This window comes from Oncorhynchus tshawytscha, linkage group LG08, assembly GCF_018296145.1.
Source record: "Oncorhynchus tshawytscha isolate Ot180627B linkage group LG08, Otsh_v2.0, whole genome shotgun sequence".
Classification (NCBI taxonomy): Eukaryota; Metazoa; Chordata; class Actinopteri; order Salmoniformes; family Salmonidae; genus Oncorhynchus; species Oncorhynchus tshawytscha.
The window spans coordinates 60,242,876-60,265,597 of record NC_056436.1 but is presented as its reverse complement, the minus strand read 5'-3'; the positions used below and the strand labels follow the sequence as shown (position 1 = coordinate 60,265,597).

The window sequence follows — 22,722 nt, the reverse complement described above, 5'->3', positions numbered from 1 at the left end:
TCAAAGCACATCATGGCTACCGACGTGAGTGCTACGAGGCGGTAATCATTTATGCAGGTTACCTTCGCTTTCTTAGGTAAAGGGACTATGGTCGTCTGTTTAAATCATGTAGGTATTACAGACTCGGTCAGGAAGAGCTTGAAAATGACAGTGAAGACATTTGCCAGTTGGTCCACGCATGCTTTGAGTACACATCCTGGTAATCCGTATGGCCCCGTTGAAAGGTCTTGCTCACATCGGCTATGGAGAGCGTGATCACACAGTTGTCTGTAACAGCTGATGCTCTCATGCATGCTTCAGTGTTGCTTGCCTTGAAGCAAGTATAAAAGGCATTTAGCTCATCTGGTAGGCTTGCGTCACTGGCCAGCTCGCAGCTGGGTTTTTTGTAGTCCGTAATAGTTTGCAAGCCATGCCACATCCGCCGAGCGACAGAGCCGGTGTAGTCGGATTCAATCTTAGTCCTGTATTGACACTTTGCCTATTTGAGGGCATAGCAGGATTATTTATAAGCGTCTGGATTAGTGTCCCGCTCCTTGAAAACGGCAGCTCTAGCCTTTAGCTCGGTGCGAATGTTGCCTGTAATCCATGGCTTCCGGTTGGGATATGTATGTACAGTCACTGTGGGGACGACATCGTCTATGCACTTTTTGATGAAGCCGGTGACGGAGGGGGTATACTCCTCAATTAAGTTGATTTAAGTTTGCCTGCATTAAAGTCCCCGGCCACTAGGAGTGCCCCTTCTGGATGAACATATGCCCTTATACAGCTCGCTGAGTGCGGTCTTAGCATCAGTTTGTGGTGGTAAATAGACGGCTACGAATGATATAGATGAGAACTCTCTTGGTAGATAGTGTGGTATACAGCTTCTCATGAGGTATTCTACCTCAGGTGAGCAATACCTCAAGACGTCCCTAATATTTGCACTACCATTTATTAACAAATAGACACACACACCCCTCGTCTTAACAGACGTAGCTGCTCTGTCCTGCCGATGCACGGAAAACCCAGCCAGCCCTATATTATCCATTTTGTTGCTCAGCCATGTCTCGTGAAACAGAAGATATTACAGTTTTTAATGTTCTGTTGGTGGGATAGTCTTAATCGTAGATCGTCCAGTTTATTTTCCAATGATTGCACGTTGGTCAATAATACGGAGGGTAGTGGTGGTTTACCTACTCGCCTGCGAATTCTCACAAGGTACCCTCCCCCATCCCCCCTTTTCTCAGTATTTTCTTCACGTGAATGACAGGGATTTGGGCCTGGTCTTGACAAAGCAGTCTATCCTTTGTGTCGGATTCATTAAAGAAAAATCTTTCACACACACACACACACACCCTCATGGACAAGTACAACCAGTCCTGCTATGCCCTCAGTAAGGCAATCAAACAGGCAAAACGTCAGTACAGAGACAAAGTGGAGTTGCAATTCAGCGGCTCAGACAAAGGTGGCAGGGACTCCAGACAATCACGGATTATAAAGGGAAACCTAGCCACATTGCGGACACTGAAGCCTTGCTCCCAGACAAGCTAAACACCTTCTTTGCTCACTTTGAGGAAAACACAGTGCCGCCGCCGCGAGCCACCGCCTCTGGCCATCTCTCTCTATCCCAGTCTATGGTCACCAGTTACCAAAGAAATCGAACTCAACGGCTCAGACTCGAGACGTATGTGGCAGGGACTACATACGGATTATAAAGGGAAAGCTAGACATGTCACGAACGCGTTGCTCCCGGACAAGCTAAACACCTTCTTCGACTGCTTTGAGGAAAGCACTTGATTTGATTTTGATTTGACTAAATGACTATCACCGGTAGCACTGATTTCTGTCATCATGAAGTGCTTTGAGAGGCTAGTTAAGGATCATATCACCTCCACCTTACCCTACACCCTAAATCGATTACAATTTGCATACCGCACCAACAGATCCATGGATGAGGCAATCGCCTTTACACTGCACAATGCCCTATCCCATCTGGACAAGAGGAACGCTTATGTAAGAATGCTGTTCATCGACTACAGCTCAGCCTTCAACCCCATCGTATCCTCCAAGCTCATCATTAATCTCAAGGCACTGGGTCTGAACCCCTCCCTGTGCAACTGGGTCCTGGACTACCTGATGGGCCGACCGCAGGCGGTAAAGGTAGGCAACACCACTGCCGCTATGCTGATCCTCAACATGAGGGCCACACAGGGGTGCATGCTCAGCCCCCTCCTGAACTCCCTGTTTACCCATGATTGCATGGCCACGAACGTCTCCAACTCAATCATCAAGTTTGAAGACGACACAACTGTGGTAGTAGGCCTGATTACCAACAACGACGAGACCCTGGCGGAGTGGTGCCAGGAAAATAACCTCTCCCTCAATGTCAACAAAATGAAGGAGCTAATCGAAGACTTCAGGAGAAAGAAGGAGGAGGGAACCCTCATCCACACCTATGGAGCAGCGGTGAAAAGGATGAAAAGCTTCTAGTTCCTCGGTGTACTTTTCACTGACAACTTGAAATCGTCCACCCGCGCAGACAGTGTGGTGAAGAAGGCACAACAACACCTCTTCAAACTCAGGACGCTGAAGAAATTTGGTTTGGCCCCTAAGACCCTCACAAACTTCTACAGATGCACCATTGAGAGCATCCTCCCGGGCTGTATCACTGCCTGGTATGACAACTGCACCGTCCACAACCGCAGGGTTCTCTAGAGGGTGGTGCGATCTGCCCAACGCATCACCAGGGGCACACTGCCTACCTGCCTTCAAGAACATCTACAGCACCCAGTTTCACAGGAAGGCCAAAAAGTTCATCAAGGACCTCAGCCACACGAACCACGGCCTGTTCACCTGCTACCATCTATAAGGAGGAGACCGTACAGGTACATCACAGCTGGGACCGAGAGACTGAAAAACAGCTTTTACCTCCAGGCCATCAGACTGTTAAATAGTCATCACTAGTCAGCCTCTGCTCAGTAACCTGCCCTGATCTTTGTCATTGTTACTACCTTGCTACGACCCGGTACCCTACCTGCACCTTCGAGGCTGCTGGCCTACAGTATGTACATAGTTATGGAACACTGATTACTTTAATAATGTTTGCAAACTGTTTTACCCACTTTATATGTACAGTTGAAGTCGGAAGTTTACATACACCTCAGCCAAATACATTTAAACTGTTTCACAATTCCTGACATGTAATCCTAGTAAAAATTCCCCGTCTTAGGTCAGTTAGGATCACCACTTTATTTTAAGAATGTGAAATGTCCGAATAATAGTATAGAGAAGGATTTATTTCAGCCTTTATTTATTTCATCACACTCCCAGTGTGTCAGAAGATTACATTAGATTACATACACTCAATTTGTATTTGGTAGCATTGCCTTTAAACTGTTTAACTTGGGTCAAATGTTTCAGTAGCCTTCCACAAGCTTCCCACAATAAGTTGGGTAAATTGTGGCCCATTCCTCCTGACAGAGCTGGTGTAACGGAGTCAGGTTTGTAGGCCTCCTTGCTCACACATGCTTTTTCAGTTCTACCCACAAATTGTCTATGGTATTGAGGTCAGTGCTTTGTGATGGCCACTCCAATACCTTGACTTTGTTGTCCTTAAGCCAATTTGCCACAACCTTGGAAGTATGCTTGGGGTCATTGTCCATTTGGAAGACCCATTTGCAACCAAGCTTTAACTTCCTGACTGATGTCTTGAGATGTTGCTTCAATATATCCACGTAATTTCCTCTTCATGATGCCATCTATTTTGTGAAGTGCACCAGTCCCTCCTGCAGCAAAGCACCCCCACAACATGATGCTGCCACCCCCGTGCTTCCCCCTCCAAACATAACAATGGTCATTATGGCCAAACAGTTCTATTTTTGTTTCATCAGACCAGAGGACATTTCTCCAAAAAGTACGATCTTTGTCTCCATGTGCAGTTGCAAACCGTAGTCTGGCTTTTTATGGTGGTTTTGGAGCAGTGGCTTCTTCCTAGCTGAGCGACCTTTCAGGATATGTCAATATAGGACTTGTTTTACTGTGGAGATAGATACTTTTGTACCTGTTTCCTCAAGCATCTTCACAAGTTCCTTTGCTGTTGTTCTGGGATTGATATGCACTCTTTGCACCACAGTATGTTCATCTCTAGGAGACTGTGTGCTTAGGATCATTGTCCTGTTGGAAGGTGAACCTTCGACCCAGTCTGAGGTCCTGAGCACGCAGGAGCAGGTTTTCATCAAAGAACTCTCTGTACTTTGCTCCGTTCATCTTTCCCTCGTTCCTGACTAGTCTCCCAGTCCATGCCGCTGAAAAACATCCCCACAGCATGATGCTGCCACCACCATGCTTCACCATAGGTATGGTGCCAGGTTTCCTTGGCATTCAGGCCAAAGAGTTCAATCTTGGTTTCATCAGACCAGAGAATCTTGTTTCTCATGGTCTGAGAGTCTTAGGTGCCTTTTGGCAAACTCCAAGCGGGCTGTCATGTGCCTTTTACTGAGGAGTGACATCCTTCTAGCCACTCTACCATAAGGGCCTGATTGGTGGAGTTCTGTAGTGATGGTTCTCCTTCTGGAAGGTTCTCCCTTCTCCACAGAGGAACTCTGGAGCTCTGTCAGAGTGACCATCGGGTTCTTGGTCACCGCCCTTCTCCTCCAATTGCTCAGTTTGGCCAGGCGGCCAGCTCTATGAAGAGTCTTGGTGGCTCCAAACTTCTACCATTTTATGGAGGCCGCTGTGTTCTTTGGGACATTCAATGCTGCAGACATTTTTTGGTACCCTTCCCCAGATCTGTGCTTCGACACAATCCTGTCTACATTCCTTCGAATGTAACAAAATGTGGAAAAATCCAAAGGGTCTGAATACTTTCCGAATGCTCCGTACATATACAGTATACTTATTTATATTCTGACATCGCTCGTTCTAATACATGTAGAAAAATTCATTTGTTTCTTTATCTTTTGGGGATTGGTGTGTATTGTTAGATATTACTGTACTGTTGGAGCTAAGAACGTAAGCATTTTGCTACACCCACAATAACATCTGGAAAATATGTTTGGTTGTAACTCTTAACAATTGCAGTCTTGTCTCATCGCTGCAACTCCCGTACGGACTCGTGAGAGGCCCACTTAACCCGGAAGTCAGCCGTTACCAATGTGTTGGAGGAAACACCGTGCACCTGACGACCATGACCATGCACTTCGCCCGGCACGCCACAGGAGTTGCTAGTGCGCGATCGTACATCCCTGCCGGCCAAACCCTCTCCCAGTCGTGGCACAGCTAGCACTGCCTTGGACCACTGCACCACCTGTCCATGCTTTACATTTCGTAGTATGCAATTGTTAAGAGTTACTATCTTGTCTCATCGCTACAACTCCCGTACGTACGGGCTTGGGAGGGACGAAGGTCGAAAGCCATGCGTCCTCTGAAACACAACCCAACCAAGCCGCACTGCTTCTTAACACAGCATGCATCCAACCCGGTGCACGGAGGAAACACCATGCACCTGGCGACCTGGTTAGTGTGCACTGCGCCCCTCCCACCACAGGAGTCGCTAGTGCACGATGAGACAAGGATATCCCTACCGGCCAAACCCTCCCTAACACGGACGACGCTAGGCCAATTGTGCGTTGCCCCATGGACCTCCCGGTCGTGGCCGGCTGCGACAGGGCCTGGGCTTGAACAGCTAGCACTGCGATGCAGTGCCCTAGACCACTGCGCCACCCGGGAGGCCCTGTCCATGCTTTTTTAGATTCTATTCTGGATTTTATTTTTTGGGGGGGAAGTTCTTCTCTGAATGGTTTACACCTGTTGTATTCTGTGCATGTGACAAATAAACATTGATTTGATTTGAATAGTTTCCGTAATAGTATATTGATGTTAACAGTGATAGTAGAGCATGTGTTCTTGTCTTTTAGTTAACATACTTACTGCACAATGCGCTCCATCACCATTTTATTATATTCTATTACATTCTATTTTATTCTCCCCCCTTCCAGCCGGACTACATGATGGGTCCATCCATCATCATTGACCCAGACGAGTGTCCTCTGGACGAGCAGTGTGAACGCCTGCAGTACGATGGCAGCAAATGGGAGTTTCCCCGAGACCGCCTCAGACTGGGTGAGTACCTTACTACAGCATACAGCACTGGTACAGTCTAAGAAGTCACTCACCACGCTGTAACTCAAAGGCCTATACGCACCATGAATTGGCACCTACTGTAAGCGTATTTACTTGTCCAGCCTACATTTCACATCCACAGGTCAATGTGATGTTGATAAGGTGGCACTCATCTGGGTCCTCTTAAACTGTGTGATCCTGTTTGCCCATTACATTGAAATATAGTGCCAGAGAGGATGGTATGTGGCAGAGGTGACACCCCCCTGTGAAGAGGGTGTAGCGTTGTTGCTCATCAGCGACCCTCCACTGTCGCCTGGTCTTAACGGCACTATAAATCCCCTGGAGGAGCACTTCACGGGCCCAGTGGTCAGAACCTCGGCAGGTTGTTTTAATTACCCATAATTCCCCTGAAAGAGAACCCAACCAGATTTATTACTCCCCAGGGGCCAGCCACTTTCATTTACATGTAGACCTATTGTAATCCACTGGCCCCTCTCACGCTCTCTCTCTCTCTCTCTCTCTCTCTCTCTCTCTCTCTCTCTCGCTTTCGCTCTCGCTCTCGCTCTCGCTCTCTCTCGCTCTCTCTGTCCCAGGCAAAACTCTGGGCCATGGAGCCTTCGGGAAAGTGGTGGAGGCCTCTGCTTTTGGGATTGACAAGCTCTCGACCTGCAAGACTGTGGCCGTCAAAATGCTGAAAGGTATGGAAGAAACATTATTATCAAGACTTTAATCTGAACATGTTATATATGCTAATTTACTCTCATGTGCACTTCTGTTGAAAAACCACGTTGAAAAGTCATACAGGCTGTTTTCCACATAGCTTCCTTTCGCTCACCGCCTGGTGGAAATGGTACTGATAAAGGTGCTTCTCGCCAAATACAAACACAATATCCATTGTTTTGGGTGTAACAGATGTAAAACAGCCATCTGTCATTTCAGCAGACAATTTGGTTTCTCGCGCATGATATGAATTCAAAAGCTGTGCTAGCACATGTGCATGTAATTAACAGTCGCGCACAGGCTATTTGTTCAAAGGAGGCGTGCGTTGGCTGCCTGAGACCTTGGTGTCCCTGATGAGGATGACAGTCTACAGATATGACAGGAATCAGGATAGCATTCCACTTGGTGTTAGTGATTGCAAAGTTTAAAAGTGTAAAAAAAAAAAAAGTTGTCAAATAAAGGTTAGAAAAATAAAAGTGCTTATTAATAATTGTAACCCAGATGCTTTGTAGATACACAAACAATTGGAAACAATGACCCCCCCCCACACACACACACACACACCTGCTTCCCACATATGATTTATGGTCACCATAAATTATGGTCACATTTCAGTCTTTCTAAATCTGGCAGAGCATATTTATCCCATCAACAATTGAGTAAAAAGCAGTAAAAAGCAATGCAGAAGGAGAGAGACTCCGAGAGAAGGGGGGAGAGACTGTCCAAGGAATTTTACCTAGTGATCTTAGCAGAATAAACATTTCAGCCCAATATCACTGACACTTGCTGTATCCCCTTAGGGTTGATGTGGTCCAACTAACTTTCCTCCGGGTTCTGTTAGGATATTCAACTATAACTCTGTAGAGTAATGGGGCCACAGATTGATACTGATGGTGTTGTGAAACATCTAGCTACATGGGGATGATAAATCAGGCCATTTGTTAGATATTTCTGTCAGTGTTAAAGCATTAATCATCTCTTTCCATTAATCATGGAGGAACCAAACTCACCAGGCCGGCTGCTGCTCTACTGCTCTACTCCAGGCCCCCCCCCCCAGGTCAAACATAATGAAAAGCAGCTCACTTCCCTAAACTGACCCTCCGTGCAGTGTGGTTTGAGACTCAGCGTCAATCAGCTCCAGCTTCCAGAGCAGGCTGGGACCACTGTGATGAGCCAAAATAAGACAGAGCAGAAGTGCAGTCCCACAATTCACAAGTTTTCCATTCGTTATTTAAATTCAAGTAATTGATTCATTGTTTAAAACCTTTTACTGCAGTGGGCTAAATCAGGGTCACACAGAGTGTTTCTTGGTAGTCCTAAACAAATAAAGTATCCACCTCACACACATGGTTATGGGCTTTAAAAAGAAGACACCTGTACCATGTCAGATACAGCGTTTCAATGTATTCAACTTTGAGTTTGCATCCCAATATTACAGAAGAATATAACATGTTTATTAATTATGTCAAATATGAATAACCTTCCACCCATGAGGCCACTAGAGGGCGATTTGGTCGTTTTCCCCCCTCCATTTGTTTGTAATTTGGTCATCGAACGTTCGCCATTCATTTTTTAAATTCAAGTCGTTGATTCATTATTTAAATCGGCCAAAATCCCCGTTAGATTAAACCACATCCAGGGAGTCAGTGATGGCTGAGAGCAAGATTATTTTGCAACACCATTTTGTTCAGTCAATGTTTTCATTCTGTTTATCAGTTAGGGACATTATTGGTACCGTTGCTAACTCCAACCACCTGTGTCCAGATGAGCTTTTCAGATAAAAGAAGAGAGAGACATTACACAGGCACATTGGACGCATTAGGCTGCCCCCCAACATTGACTAGTTGGTATTCCACAGTCTTTGAGATCAATGTTACTGAGAGGTTTAGAGGGACCGTTAATCTTGGCGTCGATGCCCCCCCAGTAAAAAAGGATGAGTCACTTTGGTGGTGTTTAGTTTACGTGGTTAAATAAATCCCTCCCTTTGACCTCATAGCATTCCTGACCAAGATATTGGCCTCTTATATTATATGTAGACTAGCTATACAACTGAGAAACAAAACAGCATTTTATATTCTGGGAAAAAAATAATGTTACTGTCATATTGACTCTCCATGTGTGCTGCAGTGTTTATTGTGATGTAATGTGTGGCTGTGCTTTGGGTTGTTCCCTCATGTATGCGAGTATCTAATTTAATGTGAGAGAATGCTGATGTTTGTGTTTTAAGTCCTATATATTCCCATGTTGACTTAAATGATTTCCCGCTGTCCATCGGTGCATACCATCTTCACCTTGCACATTGAATGTTCTCATGCAGATAATCATATTACCTTATGTGAAAAATGTCTTGCCTATCTAAAATCTTCACCGCATGCGTAAAAATCTGTTCTTTATTTTCCATCTATACTGTTTGGTTTCCATACGTCCAGGAACGTACATCAGTTGGCGTAATCTTAAACGAAGATAAAGAATTTATATGACATTTTCATTTAAAGTCCAAAATACATCCACTCTTTTGTGGAGTATGAAACAGTATCCCCGCAATAGGACATATACATTTAACCTTCATCCCTGTAAATAGTCTGTGTTTATGTTGAAACAGGAGGAGCTACGACAAATGAGCGCAAGGCTCTGATGTCGGAGCTGAAGATCCTGATCCACATTGGTCACCATCTGAACGTGGTCAACCTCCTGGGAGCCTGCACCAAGCCTGGAGGTGAGCGAGAGAGGACAGGGTTAACTCTTGTGTTTAAACTTAGTCACACTGTATGACCTGCATACAATTTGTGAAGTATGTTTATAAATGGATGGAATCTCAGAGAAAATCCTGTTTTGACTGTTTATGAATCATTACTTGTTTGGAATCTTCTTTGAATTCCGTGCGTCTTTCTTCTCAGGTCCATTGATGATGATAGTGGAGTACTGCAAATATGGAAACTTGTCAAACTACTTGAGAAGCAAGAGGGCTGATTTCATCGTTTATAAGGTAAATCTGCAGCTTTCAGAAATCCTGCTTTCTCATCAAATCAAAAGCCTTCATGATTTAGTCTACTTAACTGTCAAAACCTCAACCTAATAGGAAAACCCCAGATTGTTAGAAGAACCGTTTTCTAAAGTGACTCAAGGTTTGCATCTGTATTTTTGATCTGGTGTGTGTCTCGTATGTCAGAGCCAGGACGGTAAGGTGGTGACGTCGGGGTCGGGCTGTGACCTAAGCGAGCTCATCAAGCGGCGCCTGGAGAGCGTGGCCAGCACCGGAAGCTCGGCCAGCTCCGGCTTTGTGGAAGATAAGAGCTACTGCGACTCAGAGGAAGAGGAGGAAGGTAAACTAAATGAGCCAACAGCGTCTTCCTTCCCCTCACCGCCCCCTTCACCCTTCCCTCTCACCTCCACCCACACTCCCATGCCCCCTGATTGTTTTCTTCCCTGGGCCTGATAGGACGTTTCCTCCTCCTATTCATGAATTAAATCGATAGGACAGGAACACTGGGCTGAGAGGAAAAGGAGGAGTGGAGGAGGAGGCCTCCGTTGACATCCTCCTCTGTCCTGACTGTTTGCCTGCTGCTTTGCACGTCGGCCATATTAAATATAATATATAACAATATGTATGTATGGTAAATAATGTATTGTCATTTTGGAGTCACTTTTATTGTAGATAAGAGTAGAATATGTTTCTTAACACTTCCACATTATTGTAGATGCGACCATGATTACGGATAGTCCTGAATGAATCCTGAATGATGAGTGAGACAGTTACAGGCGCACAAATATCATAGCCCCAAGACATGCTAACCTCTCACCATGACAATAACAGGGGAGGTTAGCCTTTTATATCATACCCCCAAGACATGCTAACCTCTCACCATGACAATAACAGGGGAGGTTAGCATTTTATATCATACCCCCAAGACATGCTAACCTCTCACCATGACAATAACAGGGGAGGTTAGCATTTTATATCATACCCCCAAGACATGCTAACCTCTCACCATGACAATAACAGGGGAGGTTAGCATTTTTGGGTGGGTATGATATTTATGCCTCTGTAATTTTCTCACTCACCATTTTTCACGATTCATTCAGGATTATCCGTAATAATGGTAGCATCCATATTAATGTAGAAGTATATTCTTATTTACAACAATAGTGACTTCAAAATGACACAATAGATTATTTACCATTAATTTCCATTGGGCACAAAATAATCTGAAACACAACCAAAACAAACTGCAAATGCATAAAAAATGGTAAAGTCACAAGCTTGATGTGACAAATGTGATAATTGCGTGCTAGGACTGTGGAACCAATTTATTTATTATTTATTTTTACATTTCAATTTTTTATTTTAACTTTTGTCTACTTTAATAGACATATAAGTGAATTTGTCCCAATACTTTTGCTCCATTAAAATGGGGGACTATGTACAAAAAGTGCTGTCAATTCTAAACGGTTCACCTAATATGGATAAAGAAACTACCATGAAATAAAAGCTGACAGTCTGCACTTTAACCTCATAGTCATTGTATCATATCATTTCATGCCAAAACGTTTGGAGCTCACTGTACGTGTTACACCGTACTAAATCACGTTCATGAAAATAGTTTGTATTCATTTCCACTTTATGTTCCGTTTTACCCTCAGAGCCAGAGGATCTGTACAAGAGAGTGCTGACAATGGAAGATTTGATTTGCTACATTTTCCAAGTTGCAAAAGGCATGGAGTTCCTGGCTTCACGCAAGGTATGCACCTCCTCCAGGCAAATTACGCTATCAAAATACTTTGCTAAAGGTAGTCTTGTGACACACATGTTGGGTATTAATCTAATACCAGTTTATAAAGCTTTATTCAGTCCAGTTGACTTTAGATTTAATAAAAGGCTGTTGTATTTTGACAGCTGGGGAAGTTGTTTTGTTCACATATTTCATTCATAGAACACTATGTTCCTTGCGAGTCTATTGGCTATAATCAGTCTAAAACTCATTCAGATTTAAAGGTCTGTCACAAGCTCTGCGAGAGCGGATGGTACTAATTAGTGAACCCATTGTTGTCAATATTAGAGAGAAGGCTTTAACCTAGGTATGGAACACTTCGCATTCCGAATACAATTGATGACTGTTCCATATGGTTGTCTTAGCTGACATGCACAGGGCATTGAGTGTTTCCTATCAGGTCACATGGTCAGGAAATAGTCCTAGCCATGCTTTATCACATTAGGCTGAATCGTAACTTGAGACATGTCCACATAACTCAAACGTTCATGTAAAGTCATGCATCGATATCAATCCTAATCTAACTGGATGTTTTCTCTTATTTTTTTATTCTTATTTTGTTAGTGTATTCATCGTGATCTGGCTGCAAGAAACATCCTACTGTCTGAGAATAATGTTGTGAAGATATGCGATTTTGGACTGGCCAGAGACATCTACAAAGACCCAGACTACGTTCGCAAAGGAGATGTAAGTATGAACAGCAATCTGATCTTTTTTACAATGCTATGCTGTGCTACTATTCATCTGACATAATAAGTCAATTCCACGTGATGAAACGCACCAACGACTTGACGTCGATTATCGCCTGTTGTGTGAGAGAGCAGCATTCAAAAACACTCAGCTTGATGGAAAAGAACCAGAACACGTGTTCTGTTACTACCGACTTGGCAAAAACAAAAGAGGGATTGAATAAATGCAGGAAATTTGGGAAATGGCAGATATTCTGGGCAGATTTCACTGTTTGTCTGAAAATGTAATAAACGTGTCTGTCTGCATAGACTAGAGGACGTTTGATTGTTGAGGATGTTTGGTAGTACTATGCCACTTTACTCAACAAGCCCTCCTGCTTCACCTCAGATGTGACAGGTCGGTTATTGATGGTATTGATGAGACAGCCAGTCACACAGGTGAGATGAGATACTGATTTAAAAGAGCTGTCGTCTCTTATCTCCATCTCTCCCCTCACAGGCCAGACTGCCCCTCAAGTGGATGGCGCCAGAGGCCATTTTTGACAAGATCTACACCACTCAGAGCGATGTGTGGTCCTTTGGAGTTCTGATGTGGGAGATCTTCTCTCTGGGTAAATATACATACCAGGAATGACTCACCATGCCGTCTAGTCCCTCAGACACATGCATACACACACACGATAACATACGCACTATACACACGTACACATGGATTTTGTGTTGTAGATATGTGGTAGTAGAGTAGGGGCCTGAGGGAACACACTTAATGAGTTGTGAAATCTGTTGTGAATGTATTGTAATGTTTTTAAAATGGTATAACTGCCTTAATTTCGCTGGACCCCACCCATGAAGAGCAGCTACTGCCTTGGCAGGAACTAATGGTGATCCATAATAAATACAAAAACAAATACCTCACCTCACCTCCCCGTTAGCAGAATGAATGAGCAGAAATTAACAAACATCTTTGCACAGCCATTTGGAACAATACAGACTTATTCAATGCAGATTTCCTCTGTTGTGTAGGTCCTGAATCACGTCTACAAGGACTACTGTTTTAGGATTGTTAATGAAACTGCAAACCTAGACTGCTTTGGTGCACACTGATCTTTTCTGGCCTGTAATAGATTTCTATCAGAGAATTCTTATGACGCTATTTATGATGATACTCAGTACAAATGTTGCTGCTTATAATTTGTTTGTTTTTAATCAAATAGTCACAAAATAGTTTGAAAAAAACTATTGTCTGTATAATTATTTGCACACATAATCTTACAATGTTGCACACGGTGTGCAGTATTCCTTCCAAAGGAGGGTAGAGGTTTCGTTCTGTCATCAGCCAGCAAGGTTCAGCGAGGAGACTAGTCTCCAGTCAGCTAGCCAGGCGAGGCAAGGTGCCCCCAGCCATGCAGATCCTCCAGATGCACTGGATCATAGCTGGCTTCTGCTGCTGCGTAAGTGTGCCTCTGGGGCAAACAGGGGTGCATTGTCAGCTTGAGAAAACTATTTTCATGCTGCTCCTGCAAAAACATTAGTGAACTTGGACTGTGAATTCTATCACAGGCAAGGGCCATTAAAAAGAAAGAATACCTTCCATTTAAGTCGGCCGTTGCCTTCCCAGCTGGCAATGCAAACGCTGTGTAACCAAGCAGCCGATCAATGTAAATGTTTGCCCCTGCTGTGAAACCACTGCCACCTTCAAGATGCCATTGTATGTCGGTCCATGACTGTCTATGCACCGTGCACCACACCCGGCCAAGCTGTTCTATAGCAAGACTCCACATGACATATTGTATGCTCAAAATGTCACCATAGGTAGCAAGGACAACATTCAGAGTAAATGTGACAAAAGTGTAAGGAAAGAACAGTACATCGATTCAGGGCTTTTGGATTCATTGGGCATCTACACTTCAACCTCTGCCATGAAGCCAATCATTTTCGGCATTCAAACACTCGTTCTGTCTCTCTCTTGCTCTATCTCTCTCTCTTTCTCTCTTTTTCTTTCTCTCTCTCTCTCTCTCTCTCTTTCTTTCTTTCTAGCTCTCTTTCTTTCACGCTCTCTTTCTTTCTCTCTCACTCTCCCGTAATCTTTCTCTGTCAGAACCACACCTTCAAAGAACCACTCACTCACTCACACATCTGGGTGGTGTTAACATGGTCTCAGAAAGATAAATTAGGACACGAAAACAACTGCAACATTTTTTTCAAACACTCAAGTCTGGCAATCTGATACAGATAGGTGTTTAGAGGTCAAAAGTTTGCTGCAGTCCCATGGTGCTGGAACCTGCATATCGCAACGTGACCCACAGTCTAGCAGCTTGAGTTTTGTCTTGTGTTTTGGGATTTCACCGTCTTGTTAGTTTAGGTGCCAAACCTTCATCTACACTTCGGTTTCTGTGTTAGACATGTGTTACGTGGTAATCTGCCTATTTACATAGCGTGTTCGGTTGACGCGATGAAGAGAAAGTATAACATGGCGTACTAGTAGATGGTACATCATACCGACATAGTGCTCTGGAGCTTTCGATGCTATCTGATATTGTGTCAGGGATGTCAGTCGGGTACATGAAAATATTGGTTCATGAGTCTGGACATTTTTATGGATTAGATGGCGTGGGTAATATTTTCCAAAAACCCAACTGGATTGGATATTCGATACAAGTTGGCTTAGTCGTGTATTATTGTTTTCGTTTCGGCTGAGCCCAGCATAAATTCTAATTATTCTAGGAAGAGTCTTACTTCAGCCCCAATAGTCCAATTAAATCATATTGCTGTCTCTAGATGTTATTCAGTGTATAATATCATTGTTGTCGAGAGGAGAGTCATGACATTGTCCATGTGCAAGGTCAATCAGTTGAAGTCTTAACTGACTGTTTATGAAGCTTTCTTGTCTAATCTGTGTAAAGTATCCGGGCCCTCTCTGTGTGGGAGATTGAAGTGTCTGATAAATCCCCCCAGGTGCCTCTCCGTATCCCGGCTTACACATCGACGAGGACTTCTGCTGCCGACTGAAGGAAGGGACCAGGATGAGAGCTCCGGAATACTCCTCCTCTGAAATGTAAGGATCAAGCGATCTTTGTTACTCCATTACTTAACATACAAACCCCAATCTCATCCTCTAACTCAGGGCAAAAAAAGGAATACACTTGCAGTTTGAAGAGTGGCCCATGACAGAAAGCTCTCTCACCTCTTGGCAGTGCATAATGCATCGAGCTCCCTTGGCTCGGGAAACTTGTAAAGACCCCGAAGCATGCCTCTAGTCCTCTCAACGTATCCCCCAAACTCTCCTGAGGGTAATTATCCACCAGGTACTCTTACTCAGGGCAACACATTAGAGGGCAGTAAAGAAAAGCCTCCCATATCGATATACTGGAGCTGAAAAGAGACCTTGTATCTGCTCTTTCATTCGTTTGAATGAGTGACAGGGCTTGATAGGCATCATGGGTAATCCAGCTCTGAATGTGGAGGGGAGACAGGTGCTGCTGATTGGCAGTTAACCAAGGGTTGTGGTGGGCGCGAGGTGCGGATCCGTTTTCGGACTGACATCGATGCGGTCGTAATTGAGCCCCACATTAAAGACTGGGAGTGGGGAGTGGCCAGGGGGTAGCTGGACACAGGGTAATGAGAGCAAGGGTCGGAAGACTCCCCTCCCTTGTCCACACAAGGGGGATCAGACGCAGGGCAGATGTGGACGGTGCTGCTGAAACAGAATATCTTTGGGGGAGTCTAGGGTGGTTTCTCCTGCCCCTGTGGTGTCAGTGCTGTTAGTCTAGCAGAGAGGTGGACTGAACAGGAGGAGCTGGGGTTGTTGCCTTTATGAGGTCACTGGACAGGGGGATCTGGGGTTGTTGTTGCCTTTATGAGGTGACTGGGTGGCTTCTCAGCAGGGAGGACTATGTCCTGGGGCTCTCTCACTCACTGTCCCAGGCTATGGCACACGTCCGAGTTTACAGGGTTGGGGAGTAATGTTTTTTTTTTAAACTGCAGCTGTAATCTGTTACGTTACCAGCAAAAATATTGTAATCAGATTACAGATACTTTTGAAAAACTAGATGATTACTTCTCGGATTACTTTTAAATTCAGTAAGGAACCTATGACACGTTTCTATTTTCTCAATGACATTCAAATCAACATTGAGAAAAGGGAAAATATTGGCCTCCCGAGTGGCACAGAGGTCTATGGCACTGCATCGCACTACAGACCCGGGTTCGATCCCAGGCTGTGTCACAACTGGCCAAGACCGGGAATCTCTTAGAAAAATGACTTGTGTCATGCACAAAGTAGATGTCCTAACTGACTTGCCAAAACTATAGTTTGTTAACAAGTGGATCACTCTGCTCCTCTCTGGGGGGTCTTTACTTGGCTCATCATGCTCTAGTGACTCCTTATGGCGGGTAGGGCACCTGCAGGCTGACTTCGGTCGTCAGTTGAGCGTTGATTCCGCCGACATATTGGTGCAGCTGGCGGGCGGGTGTTAAGGAGCGCGGTTTGGCGGGTCACGGATGCATGACTCGACCTGTCCCGAGCCCGTTGGGGAGTTGCAGCGATGAGACAAGATCGTAATTGAAAAAGACAAACATTTTTGTTTGTTCCGCCTGAGCAAGTGTGACCACAAGTCAGAGACCTTTATGATGACTCACAAAATGCGTTTGATGGATCGAGTGAAAAGAGAAGGAATAGCCTTTTTTAGGCTAATGTCTTACGACTGCTGTCGGCGTCCAAAGATTATACACTTTATACAACGCTTGGAGGGAAGGACGACAGCAATGGTGTACACTCTTAGAAAAAGAAGATGCTCACTACAACCAAAAAGGGTCCTTTGACTGTCCCCACAGGAGAACCCTTTGAAGAACCCCTTTTGGTTCCAGGTAGGACCCTTTTGGTTTTAGGTAGAACTCTTTTGGGGTTCCATGTAGAAGCCTTTCCACGGAAGGTTCATCATGGGACCCAAAAGAGTTCTACCTGGAACCAAAAAGGCTTCTCCTTTGGGGATAGCCGCAGAACCCTTTTGGAATCGTTTTTTCAAAGAGTGTAGCCGATACAGATATCACTTATTATTGATATAGTATCCACACTTGAAGTCGGAAGTATACACCTTAGCCAAATACATTTGAACTCAGTTTTTCACAATTCCTGACATTTAATCCTAGTAAATTGGAAATTTGGAAATTGCTCCCAAGGAGGAACCAGACATGTGGAGGTCTACAATTTCTTGGCTGATTTCTTTTGATTTTCCCATGATGTCAAGCAAAGAGGCACTGTGTTTGAAGGTAGGCCTTGAAATACATCCACAGGTACACCTCCAACAAACAATTGTTGGAAAAATGACTTTTGTCATGCACAAAGTAGATGTCCTAACCGACTTGCCTAAACTATAGTTTGTTAACAAGATATTTGTGGAGTGGTTGAAAAACGAGTTTTAATGACTCCAACCTAAGTGTATGGAAACTTCTGACTTTGACTGTACATAGTGCAAAGATCTGGATCACTCTGCTCCTCTCTCTTTAGCTATTTTTTGCGCCTTGCAAATTGTGGTTGTTGTGGATGACTGTTCACAAAAGTGTATTTTAACCCAATAATGGTTGAATTCAAGAAGTTTAAGCTGCCTATCAATCATTGTTTTTGCAACCAGTGGACAGACAGTTAAAAATGCGCTTTTGCAACAGCTGCATAGTGCGGATCCCAGCCTATGGAATTAAAGTTTGAGGGAGTTCCTCCCTTCTAAACTCCTCCGTGGTATTGTGCTCCACAGTGTCAACAACAAGTTTCATTTAAGAAGACCACGAGCGGGGCTTTTATTGCTCAATCTAATTCTTGCTGATATCATTTTTTGAATATCCATAGGCCTAATGGACAAATGCTCAAACTCGCACACTTTTGATAGATTTCAACAGCTGCAAATGATTGAGATATCAGTACTGCTCAAAGCATGCCACTCCATGAGAAGCAGCATTTCTTTTTCAACTTGAAGCAATGAGCCCAATCAGTCCTCCATGATAGGGTTTCCCAAACTTGGTCCTGGGCCCCCCTGGGGGCATATATATATATTTTTTGCCCTAGCATAACACAGCTGATTTGAATGAACCAACTCATCATCAAGCTTTAATTATTTGAATCAGCTGTGTAGTGCTAGGGCAACAAAAACAAGCATGCTCCTAGGGGGGTGCCCCAGGACTGAGTTTGGGAAAACTCGCTCCATGACAACAAAATCATAAACAGAGTAGTATAATTAGTCTTTCATTTTTGGGTTATGCTCCGGTAAATCAATTTGGCTAATCTATATTTCCAGGTAGTGGCAGGTATCCTAGCAGTTAGAAAGTTAGGCCAGTAACCGAAAGGTCAGACCGCTAGTTAGAATCCCCAAGACAACAAGGTGAAAATAGGTCTATGTGCCTTTGAGCAAGGCATATAACCTTAAACGGCAGCTCCAGGGCTGCCGTTGATAATGACCCAGACCCTGGTTGTGACCCCACTCTCCGAGGGTGTCTCAGGGAGAGTGTGATATGCAAAAAACACATGTCCAATTCACACATGTGCATTAATACATGTTATTTATTATTTTATTTCCAAGTCCTATTCTTGAAGATCAAGAGGTATTAAATTAATTGGAATGACTGTGAATCTGACAGACTTTGGATTTTAATGTAAAGATATTACCTAGCTAATATATTATTATCTGTAGTAGAAAGCAATGGGTTAGAAGGAGCCTACATAACCAACCCATAAAATAACATGCAACATCCATTTAAGGCCAACTATGTAAACTCTAACAGTGATGTATCCCGCAATAGATGTTTTTCAATTGGTAATATTGCCTCTTATGGGGAAAGTAATCTAAAAGTAACTGAAATAAATCAGATTATGTTAGAGTTTTTGTCATCCAAAAATGATGTTACTAATTACAATTTTGAACATGTAACTAGCAACTGTAACAGATTACAGTTAGAAAGTAAGGCACCCAACCCTGCGAGTTTACAACCTACTCCCAACGGACCCCTCGCTCTCACATCCTGAGCACTGCTCTCAATCTATCTCACATTCTGCTATGTGTGTGTGTGTGTGTCTCTGTGCGTAGCGTTTGGATTTCATTTGTGACAAAGCGTGGTGGAGTTAAACTCCCTCTGTCTTATTCATTTGGAAAGGATCAATCCTGTACTTGTGTTTTATAACCCTTTACCACCGGGATGTCCAGAATGTTTAAAACATCTTGTGCCAACTGCAGCCAATTGAATGGATGTATCACGGAGACATGGGAGATGGTGATTGGAGTTGACCTGCAAAAATATGACCCAGACTGGAGTCTTAGAGCATGGGGACTGGGAATAGAACTAAATAGCAGCTCTGTAGATCCAGTCAGACCCACTGGTGCCAAGTTCTCCTCTCTAAGATCCTTTCAATTCTGGTTCAAAGCAAAGTGCTCCATTGACCGAATTAAGATAGAGAGAGCAGATAACACTCTGCTAATCTCATGCCAAGGAACCATGAACTACAACCTGCTGATATCAGTTTAAATGGGAAGCAGGGGAGCAGTACGCACTCTATTCTACAGGGGTAATACCCCCCTGTCTCCCACACTTCTCCTCAGAGCCTCCCAGGCCTGATGTTGATCATGTGTGTGGGAGCCTGGGATCCAGAGCCCCTGACCTTGACCCCAACCCCCCGTTATATGGATGATGAAAGGGGACATAGGGCCGGGCGATATGGGGTGGTAAATCTACCCTGCTGCTGCTGCACTGGCTCATCAGGAATGTGTCCCTCCGTTTAGAAGATTGAAAGGTCCACTTCCTCCATCAGCCTAACGGCGCTCCGATCTGATGCATCCTCATCAGAATGTGGAAGACACTCCTCAAGACGTAGGAATCAAGAAAAACGGATGTCCACCTCCCAACGTCCCACAGCTTTCCTGCAGGGAAGAGAGAAGTGGACTTTGGAATTCGTACCACCACAATGGCCCCCCACGGCAGCGTATTCCCTAAAGAGACAGAAGAGGGGTGGAACCAATTTTTTCCCATTACGAAGCAGACAGGAAGCAGGGTTGAAATTGTGCTGTCCACAATGCTGTCTACATCCCCTCCTCTTGATTTGTTGGCCATGTGGGCCATGGTGGTCTACTCTGGGCTTCCATCCTGTCACTGAGGATGTTACGAGTCCCTCCACCTGGCCAAGGACACTCATGAACATGGGAATCACAGCCCAGCCGCTTCCTCCAGCCAATCTCCACTGCACAGAGGGGAGAGGAGACGTCTTGCCAAGCCAAGGTCTAGGTGTCCTGAATACAAACACAGATGGAGAGGGCAAAAGGCGAGGGTATGGGGGAGGATCGAGGGCGTAATGGACCATCTGCTTTTTACTGTAATTTTCTCCAAACTCAAATTGACTCAATCTGGTGCCAATCAGAGGAACATAATGGAGCTAATGGGCACCTGGCTGTGTTTACGTAAGGGCCTCTGCGTTTGGGGGCCGCGCTCCATAGTGTGAAGCGAGCTAGGGATTCATCAACACCCCGGCTGAGCTCGTTCACCACGCTGGCTGTGGGGTTTGATTTAAACAGCAGCAGCGGCCGGTGCTCCGTCTCTGAATTCCTCCACGTCCGAGTCGGCCATTATTACAGGCCACTGCTGCAGTGAAAACACAGCACATGACGGCCCTGAGTCTTCCCACATGGGCAGAGACGCTGACAGCTCGTCAAAGAGCTGAGGGGCGGGGTTTCCTAATGTTCACACCGAGACCTAGGGAACGAAATACAGCCCCAGAGACCAGATGATCGTTGGAAAATGAAATATTTGGGATATGAGTATTGTAGATGACAGTTAATTTGGGTGAATGCCAGCTACAGGTCATCTCTCGTGTCAGTCAGCGTCCACACACAACACAGGGCCTGTCTGGTGGAGGAGGAGAGCATTGGGTTTCTATGAATGTCAAAACACTCCTGATTGTAAAAGATTGAGTATTGTTTGCCTTATGGTTAAATTTCTCAAGGCACTGCAGAGCAAAGCAAGCCTAGCAACCCATATGGATGTGAATACTTGCGATTATCATGTTATTACCATAATTTATTTGAGTTTAGCTCAACAGTATAGCTACACAGTGTGTCTTTGCTATTAATGTGCATTTGCGAGCCAGCATAATGACATGATGTGTATTTTCCCTCAGATACCAGACCATGTTGGACTGCTGGCAGGCTGAGCCAGGAGACCGGCCAACCTTCACTGAACTGGTGGAGAGACTAGGAGACCTGCTACAGGCCAGCGTACAGCAGGTAAGATCCCCATGGATTTATTCTATCATTCCTTCCACCCGTGAGAGTACCACTAATCTGAAATGAGTGACTAGGTGAAGGTGGTTGAACCCATGAAGGGTTAAGGTATGTCACATGATGAAGACCAGGTTCAAGGTGACCTGGAGATCAGAGGTCAGCAGAGTTGTGGATAGGGCCTTGTTTCATCTAAGTGCTTAAGGCTTGTGTGACGTACTGTTTTTCTTCTGACCAGTAAATGTCTGTAGCTGAGGCAAGAGCCAAAACAGTGTGGAGGAGAACATGTGTGGATGACGTATGCTCCTCATGGAGTAAAAGGGTTTAAGTAAGTCAAGTTTAGGCAAATAGCTCAAAACCACTTCCGTGGGGTAAGCTAAAACCCAGTGAAGTACTTGAGCCACATTGTCCTTACAAAACCACTTTTACAATGAAATTAGTCCCTGGTTCTGGATGGTGACTCACACAAATTGCAACTATTCAGGCTCCTCTGTGTAAAGCAGTACAGACTGTAGATGATGCGAAGGGGTCTGGCCCAGGGGGGTGCTCACGGGAACTTGGAGGGGAAGTCACACTCAACACCCCCACTCGGCTCCCTTTGAAAAAGTAGCTGGCGTGTAAGAGGAACCGCACTTCAAAACTGTAGGAAAAACAACAGTAATACTAATATGACGCAATATCATAAGCTCTGTATTAAGGTATTCACAATGTGGTCAATTTAGTGCAGCAGTAGTATATGTGGGAGGGAGGCTGTACATTTGGGGAGGATTTGTCATTGGAGAACAATGGCCATTTATGACAATAGAAACATCCCAAACCCAGCAGGGAATGAGGAGGATCACTTTTTATCGTTAACAATGACAGATCGTCCTCAAAGGTCTGGAGGATTACAGATGTGATCTGACACTGACTAAATCCGCTTTCACTCCTCATCACCAGCCCCAACCACCAGCTGAAAGATGACCAGATTGAACACATCTAAATGTGGGGCGGCAGGGTAGCCTAGTGGTTAGAGCGTTTGACTAGTAACCGGAAGGTTGCAAGTTCTAACCCCCGAGCTGACAGGATAACCAAATTCATTCAGAAGATAATAAAGCATGTTTCTTGTAGGGATTTCTTCTCTCAACTTGTTTCTATTACTTTCTACCACGTCTGTCGTTCTGCCCCTGAACAGGCAGTTAAGCCACCTAGGCC

At 44.6% G+C, this 22,722-nt stretch overlaps 1 protein-coding gene across 1 annotated transcript in view; it reads left to right on the top strand.

Annotated features, from left to right (window-relative positions):
• Positions 1-22,722, top strand: part of LOC112256198 (vascular endothelial growth factor receptor kdr-like) — a 78,894-nt gene that overhangs the window by 41,856 nt on the left and 14,316 nt on the right. Inside the window, exons 17-26 of the mRNA XM_042325715.1 lie at positions 5,976-6,099; positions 6,693-6,797; positions 9,422-9,535; positions 9,717-9,805; positions 9,989-10,142; positions 11,461-11,558; positions 12,153-12,275; positions 12,777-12,888; positions 15,233-15,332; positions 21,429-21,534. Coding sequence (XP_042181649.1) covers positions 5,976-6,099; positions 6,693-6,797; positions 9,422-9,535; positions 9,717-9,805; positions 9,989-10,142; positions 11,461-11,558; positions 12,153-12,275; positions 12,777-12,888; positions 15,233-15,332; positions 21,429-21,534 — 1,125 coding nt within the window. The remainder of the gene's footprint in view (positions 1-5,975; positions 6,100-6,692; positions 6,798-9,421; positions 9,536-9,716; positions 9,806-9,988; positions 10,143-11,460; positions 11,559-12,152; positions 12,276-12,776; positions 12,889-15,232; positions 15,333-21,428; positions 21,535-22,722) is intronic.